We start from the raw sequence: 8,292 nt of genomic DNA, 5'->3' as shown, positions 1-8,292 counted from the left end.
AGCCTGGATCAATCCATGGCAGATGGTGGGGCTGTGCTTCCACCCCTGGGGCAGTCGGTTCCAGGTGTACTGCACTCCCCTCCACGTGAAGGCAAACTGAGGCCTGCATTCTGCTGCCAGGGGAATGGAGAAAAATGCATTGGCAATGTCAATAGTGGCGTACCACTTCGCTGCCTTGGACTCCAGCTCATACTGGAGCTCCAGCATGTCCAGCACATATATTTTAATGAATTTTAAAACAGGATTGCAGGTGTAAGATTTGCAAAGAAAATTCAGTCTTATACAAGGTCTGAACACAATTATGGCTAATACTGTACTGCACTTGAAGGATTAAAGAACACTGGTGCTATTATTTAACTGTGTTTGCTTTTCATTGTGGAGGTTAGGGAAGAACACTCATCTGTTTCAGCCACAGCCAACCCAATAGAGCAACTTCTGAATAAAAGTTACCTAAAGTCCTTGAGATGTATTATCCATTTCGTGTATATGCATATCCTACAAACATTTAAAGAGCCTTAAACATTATTCTTCTTTTCTACAAAATGGCATCTTTCATTTATACAGAAATAAAGAATGTTTATAGTTTATTTGGTTAGAGTTCTAAGATAAACAAGTATTTCAAAGGTAATTTCTGAAACAATGTTAATACATACTAGTAAGCAATAATTTAGTTGATTAATAGCAATGTAAAATCATTTACCACTCAACAGATTTTTGGGGTTTTTTTCGTGATTACTTTCTACCTTTACATTGCTAAGTTACAAAGCTCTCTTTAAAAGTTTGCCTGTGTACACACACCCATTAGTTGATGTACTTCACAGTAACACTGGTCTGGAGGAAAAAAACAACTCATAGTTTAGCTGATTTTGGTATGCTCAGACTGGTGTAGGTGGTGAAGAAATAAAAAAAAACCTTCACATACCCAAGGAATTGCAGCTACACCTGGTCTGCTTTCAAAGCTAATTTGAGCAAAAAAAGCTTAAAGTGCAACAGCTGAGAACAAGGATTTAATAACCGTTAAGTCAAAGCTTTTTATATCTGAGTCAACCCATTATTTTATTTTAATTTTCTACTCAATTCTCAGACTTCCTGTGGTCTCTGTTCAAGTTAGAAAGAGCAAATACATACACAAAAAGCAACACAGAGCCCACACTTGACAGTTTTTTCGTGTTCTAGTTCCACAGTCCCGGCTTAACTGAACTGTAGACTAAACAGAAAAAAATTGAGGTCAACGTGCTTTCACAGTAAATAAGATCCTAAAAATTAAGTACTTAAATCCCTATTTGACCTCATTGATTTAAGAGTATTGCACCAGGTGCAACTATTTCAATAGTTGTCAATAAGTTTATACAAAAATTTCTATGCCAAAGCATTTACCCTGATGCCAGAGAAAGAAAAGAAGACTGCTTTTGGATGGGGACCTTTAAAATTGTATAGCTTGTAGTAACTGTAACACGTGTGTTTGATACAGAATTTACAGCCACCAAAAACACAAGCTGTGATACTTACAAACTCTATAACCAAACAATTTCATTTCTTTGTACATCAAAGACTAGTGGGTTCCTAAACCTACCAGTAGTAAAATTAAAACCAATTACTCTTTTATGCTTTATCAATTTAATCTCTAGAATGCAAACTCTCAGAAATAAAGACACTCATAGAGATTTTCATTATTGCAAAGTTGCTCAATTAACTGAATTAGCATTCTAACTCATTCTTCTTTGGCGTGAGCAGCTATGACATGTGATACCCATATCCCTATGTGTGACATATAAAGATGTCACACAAGCACTTTAATTCTTAAATATCAAGATCACATGACTTGTGTCTCACCATACTAAACCACAACTCTGCATTGTCCAGCTGTGGAGAACTCCCTTTTTAGTTTATGCAATTCTTCAGTGCTTACTGACCCTAAAACTCATATTTGTTGACCTTCCTTAAATGCAGCAAAGCATGGCACCAATGCAGACTACAAACTATGAGGTAAAGCCTTCTGGACACATCTTGGTGTGTGTAGCTGTCTTGAGAGTTGCAGGCAGAAATCTCTAACACCAAGAACTTCTCCACAGTCTTAAGATGCACAGATGTTCTGAAATAAAGTTGTCAGAGGATTTACAATGACACTGCTTTACAGCTTCTATCAAAAAAGAAGATACTTCAGAAATATTTGACCTTTTCCTTCTCCTGCCCTCTTTCTTCCATAAAAAAACAGAAAGAGACAGAATTATACAAAGCATTGTAACCAAAAAAGATGTGTTACATTCTATTACAGCATTTGTCTCAATGGCATTTAGTAATTGTTTTGATAACAAATTTGTCTTATGTCAGTGCATTTGTTTTTTTTTAATGACCAATATAATGAGACTTGCTACCCAGAAAAATCAACTAAAATCTTACACATTCTTTCCTATCTTTGTATGTGCATGAATGAAAGGGAGCATGCCACAGTTGAGATGAGATTTTCACCCCTAATAAAAATAACCTATTTTAGTATATTTAAATACCTAAATACATTTTCTATCCTGGGAATTTATTATACAATCTAATTACATGTATGATAAACCTTCTGTAATTATCACTAAGAGTCTTATTTTTCAGTTTAAGGACACTGCTGAGTTACAGTTGCATTGAGACATTTTTAGTTCAAATCACTTAAACTGAAAAATCTTTCCTTTATGGCTGCCTATATTTCTCTTTAATCATGGTCAGTATAGGACCATATTACAAGTAATTTGTTACTATAGGGCTGAGGGAAAAACGCTAGCCTCACAAGTTTTGTCATTTTCCCCCCCCACTTCCCCTGCAGGCTGCTATTGTTGATGGCCTTTATGGAAATATAAATTCAATCATGAGCTGCAAATTTCATGAGACGTCCATCTTCATGCTGAATTTCTAACTGAGTGTCAAAACAATCTGTGGATTTCTCCCTGATGAAACACACTTTGAATTGTGAATTTCTGCAATTTCCTCATGTTAGAGTTTGAGCCTCACTAAAATAGAGCCAGCCCAGATATAGTGCCTGCCAGATTGAGATAAGTAATTTTCCCCCTCATTATCTCAACTGTGACATTGAAAGGGTTAAAAATAACCACAAAAACCATTTATTTTATATCTTACATTAAAAAATTTAATCCCATTTGTTCTTTTTAGAACAAAAATAGGCCTTCAAAATACTCCAAATACTCTCAAATCAGTTACTTGAACCTACTATTATTTTACAGTATTTTGCAGTGTTAAACCCCCAGGAAGTAGTTGCACTGGAACTTAAATATTTAATTTCCTACAGTGCCAAAATAGTTCATAGAGATAGTTGGTTTCTTCTAAGTCCCATCTTACATTAAATGTTGATGGAAAACAGAAAATAGATGCATAAATTACAAAAATCAAAATTTAGTAGAGTTTTTAACTGTTTACTGTTTTCTGAATACAATAAAACCAAGTTTTTCATTCAATTACCATTTCTTGTAGTAGCTTAGGAGGCACACATAGCTTACCAAGTTTATTATAGCAGTTCAAATATTTTGCTTTAGAGAAACATTTGTTTTTCTCTTCTGTAGGCACTGACATGAAATATATAAAACAATACCACTTTACCAATTTACAAGCAAACTAATTAGTCTGTTTATTATATAGAAATCAAGCAAGAAAAATTTACATTGAGAAATTCACTATTAATGATGATTTATCTATTCATGTAGTTGAGAACTAACTGAATTTCTGTGTGTTTTCTCCTCACTGGGGATAAATATTGTGGTGGGATGAGCAAAGGGTTTACTGAACTGCATTTCACCATCACTAAAAGAATGACTCTGCATTTCATGTTTCAGTTCAAATACCAGATTCTAAACACAAGACTGTCCTTCAGTTCAGAGAAAATTCAAATGGGTGTCTTCTTTTTATATACACCAAACTTTCAGTTCATTATCAGAAAGAGGAAAGAAACCTAAAGGTGAGCTACAGAGTAATTCTGTCGCAGAAGACTTTCAATGTACTAAGGTTTTCACTTTATCATTTCTATTTCTTTTATCACTACATCATTTCTTCAGCTGAGTCATTCCCCATTCCTTCCCCCTTCTTCAGTTACCTGCCCTGCATTCTGGTTTACGTGAACTGGAATCACCTGAGAGTTGTTCACAATTCCAAACCCTCAAAACTGATCTATACACTTTTCCTGACTGGTTTCTTAAACTTACGTATAATTCACTGATTTGAAAACCAAAAAATGTGCAAGAAGACTAGTCTATGTCAAAAATACAGATAGTCTCCAAAAAACACCCAAGGAAAGAATGCTGGTATGCAGCTGGAGAAGGACTTGCACTAGTTAGGTGAAATCTTATGCTCTGGCAAACGGGCAGGTCGGAGAGGCATGTCATTCAGAGGAAAATTACTGGGCTTCCTACACTTATTAGACTGGCCCTTATAAACTTGCTATTCTTAGACTGTTCCCTGCTCAACATGACAAAAACACCCCTCAACTTTGCTGAAAATGTTATTTCAACAGAACTCTGATTTAGTTTCATTGAGTTACAACATCCAGATCTAGTAGTCTTGATACTTTCACTTTTACACTGCCATGTACTTATAAGCTTTAACAGCAAAACAAAGACACCCACCAATCTTTCCTCTAATAAAAGTAATTTTATATAGTGAAGCAGATGTTCTGTCACACATTGTTTCCAGTCACAAGTTTTAGCTATAAATTCAGCTTGGGTAGGTAGTAAGAATGGTAATTACTAAATGTATTATAATAGTTTTCATTAGAACAGATTCTTGAGTATTATTTGGTTATTTTTATCTGTGGAGCCTACCAGAAAGGAAGGTAGGCATAACAAGACAATCTAGCTCTATTTCTCAAAATATTGAGAGTACTATTGATAAGAGTTAGTAATAATTGCAAAGCACAAGAACAAAGAATGCTTCTTAATTGTATTAAACATTGTATAATAACCGGCCTCTTTGTGATTTAACTTCATTTTGCATTATTTCAAAACCTCACCATTTCCCAAAAACAATTACTTTTTTTTTATCTGTATCTTCCAAGTTCTAGGCCATGACACTTTATTAAACTGCAGGGTGTTGAAATACTTCCAACAGAAGCTGATCAAACTTCCATCAAGTACATTAAAATTGCAGAATTTTCCAATTTATATGTGGAGTCCAGCTTGCTAACCTCTCGGCATCCTACCAAAACTGAAAACACCAAAATAATTCAAATCTTTATTTGAATTATTGATTCATTTGATTCAATATTGAATATTTGATTCAAATCTTTGAAAACAGTGTTAATAAACCACACAAAGCTGCGTAAAAGAAAACCCCTAGCAGTACAAACCCAACTGTGATCCTTTAAAACCTAGTATGATGTATTTCCCCAATGCCATCTTCTGCACTGTAAGCCACTGAAGAAGCATGATTCCTTTTTTCTTTCCAATATAACCTAGGATGACACTAAACTTACATTTTGGCAGGGTATCAGAAGTACCACAAATTAACAAAATTTTTAACTTTTATGGCATTAAGGTACATCACCTACAGATTGCATTACTTCCCTCCCATATTAAAAGCTTTGCTCTTAGTTTAATAACACCTCCTACACATACATGCACAGAAACTCATGAAGACTTCCTTTTTCTCACCTCCTTCCTAAGACAATTAGAAAAGTTTGTAAATGACAAGACTACTTAAAAAGGTTGGAAGCACTACTACCTTATGAAGCTTTTTGTACTTTAAAATATAGCATAATCATTACTAATACTGGAAGCAGGCACAAATGAAGTAAATAATAATGAAAAAACAAAATATCCACAACATTCTCATTCAAAGTATTCTGTTTCAAGGCAGTCCCTATGTAATCTAATCATTCCATTCAAAAAACTTGAAAAACAACTTGCTGAAAATTGATATGAAGTTTATCCAAGTCTTATAAAACGAACAATAAAATAGTTTCCAAAGCAGACACATACAGTTTTTTAACAGTCTTATTTGGAGGACAGACAGTTGATTTATCATTGGCATGAAATACACACCCTCTCTGAGAACATGAACTCTCATATGCTCCATGTGGCCTTCACAGTTTATGTCACTTTGACAAGGAAGTGGGGATGTGATACACAAAGAATACTGCAACAGTGGCCAGTTTCCCAGCGCCATAACCTTGTACCTAAATTCTCTCAGGAAAAGCCTGTGGAAAAGCATTTGGATGCCAGCAAGAAGAGAAAAAAGAAACATTACAGTTGTTATCATTGAGGGAGAAGGAAACAGAATAACAGTAGTTCCATCAGCTGATGGATCCCTAGAGAAAAATTGTCATATTAACCTAGTAAAGTCCCAGGGAAATTAAAAAGTGAATGGAAATGTCAGTTTATCCCTCAGGCAAGACCTGATTGATTTCTAGAATTCTATAAGCATTGCTTAGATAATGGCATCTATAGTAACACTTCAACACCCCTAATATACACAAGGTTCATCTTTTAAGAGGAAACATGGTTAATAGCCAGCCTCCCAAAAAATAATTCTCAGTGTAACAGAAATCTGTGTGCAGGTTTCCAGAAATACTTGTGTTCCAGACCTTTGAACCATTAGCAAAACTGTAAGAATAATCACATTACTCAGTAATCTCCAGTATTCCTATTTATGACAGCTTCAAAAGCCTCATCTGGAGTGATGCCACGCTAATTAATGCATAATAAAGCAAACATTATCCTTTTTCTGATATTCTACACATTAAGTGTAATTTCCAAATATGTTCCATCAATGAGATGATCAACAAAAAGAATTTAGAATCATGAAAAGATCCTAAAAAGGCTGTGTGCACAATATAAAAGTTCTCTAAAGCTTGACGTTAAAGAAAAAAGATATTAACTAAACAATTTCTAGGTATTTTCCATCAAATCCTAGCCTTCCAAGTTCATTAATATTTACAATAGTATCCCCACTAAAACTAGCAGAAGTTTCAATGTCTTTCTTTCACTTATTCAAAGATTAGCTCAAACTGCTTTGTTATTTGCCTGTTTTTCTCCTGACAAAGGGCAAATAAATCCAACTAACCATGTACCATCAAAAAACTGTTTCACAGTTGTTTCCTATGACATTGCATCTCCTCTACATAAACTTCCCTCCCTGAAGGGCATGAGTCTTACAGACTTTAGTAGTCAACTATGCAGACAGCGATGTTAAAGACTCTCTAAGTTAAATTTCTCTAGTAGTCTGCATCACAAATAGCCTGTTCAGAGTACTGCCCTCTAAAGTATCAAAAGGAGAGCACCAAAAGTGAAAACAGGGTTGTGGACTTCCTTGTATGGATTCTCCCATCCAAGGCTTTCTACACCTTTGGATTAAAAAAGAGGCAAGCATAGGAGATCCGCCTTTTTTCTGAAGGCAAACAGTGGAAGGCCTTTCTACGATATAGGGTAGTCTGATAGTAGCTATCAGACTAAGCCAACATCATATTCTATACATCATACCATTCTATACCAGTCTCCCAGCAAGCAAGTTGTTCTAAAGTTCTAAAAATTTTTTTCACCATTTTATTTTCTTTAGCTCCTATGAAACATCTCTTAGGTATACTATTTAAACAGTTCTTAATACTATACTGAAGAAACTACCAATCACTTTCCTTTTAATCCACTACTCTGTCGTTTTTCAGATGCAGATACACTATTTGTTAGGTCTTTATCATACTTCAAAAATCAATTCTAATGAGCAATAATTCTACTGTCCACATTAAATATATTTAGCATTGTCTTTCATTTTACAACAAATTGCAGGTTCTTTTTTTCTCTACAGAGAATTAAAGACTGTATTTCAATTCTCATTCATCTTCAGCCATTTTTTACTCATCACATTTACACAAATCTTCAGATGCATCCAATTGTATCTTTTCTTTTGAGTCAACTCTAAATCCCTTTTTATACTTTTGGCCAACTTCTTTATCCTGTGTCTTTTCCTAATTAACAATGTCACCATTTTTTTTAGTCAGCTCAATCTTCCTCCTAGTCCCTTCTTTTCTCCACAGTTTACTGATCTAATTGAATTAATGTCATTTTGTCCAAGTGCATTAAATAGCTAGACATATATACCTACAGATTCAAATCCAGAGCCAACGTATTCTTGAGCCTCATTGCATAGAAATGGCTCAGCATTTTACAGAAACACCTCAGAGTCTCTACATCTGCACTTGTTCACTTACAAAACACATCAGAACCCCATTATGCCAATGTCAATTCAAGAGTCTGCCATCTTATTCATGCAACTACCCACTCCTGCCTAGAAATTACCTCCTTTAAACTG

The 8,292-nt window shown here is 34.8% G+C and overlaps 1 protein-coding gene across 4 annotated transcripts in view; it reads right to left on the bottom strand.

Annotated features, from left to right (window-relative positions):
* Positions 1–8,292, bottom strand: part of NDUFAF2 (NADH:ubiquinone oxidoreductase complex assembly factor 2) — a 56,831-nt gene that overhangs the window by 31,753 nt on the left and 16,786 nt on the right. The window contains exon 1 of one of the 4 annotated variants that reach the window (XM_033511356.1): positions 6,030–6,725. The exons of 2 other annotated variants lie outside the window; for them this stretch is intronic. In XM_033511356.1, the coding sequence (XP_033367247.1) occupies positions 6,030–6,246 (217 nt within the window). In that variant the 5' untranslated portion in view covers positions 6,247–6,725. Of the gene's footprint in view, positions 1–6,029; positions 6,726–8,292 lie in introns of those variants that run through there. One more of the 4 variants, XM_033511355.1, reaches the window with a different exon arrangement.

This window comes from Parus major, chromosome Z (assembly GCF_001522545.3).
Source record: "Parus major isolate Abel chromosome Z, Parus_major1.1, whole genome shotgun sequence".
In the NCBI taxonomy this organism is placed as follows: Eukaryota; Metazoa; Chordata; class Aves; order Passeriformes; family Paridae; genus Parus; species Parus major.
Note: the sequence above shows the minus strand (reverse complement) of the source record. Positions and strands in the feature narration are given on the sequence as shown.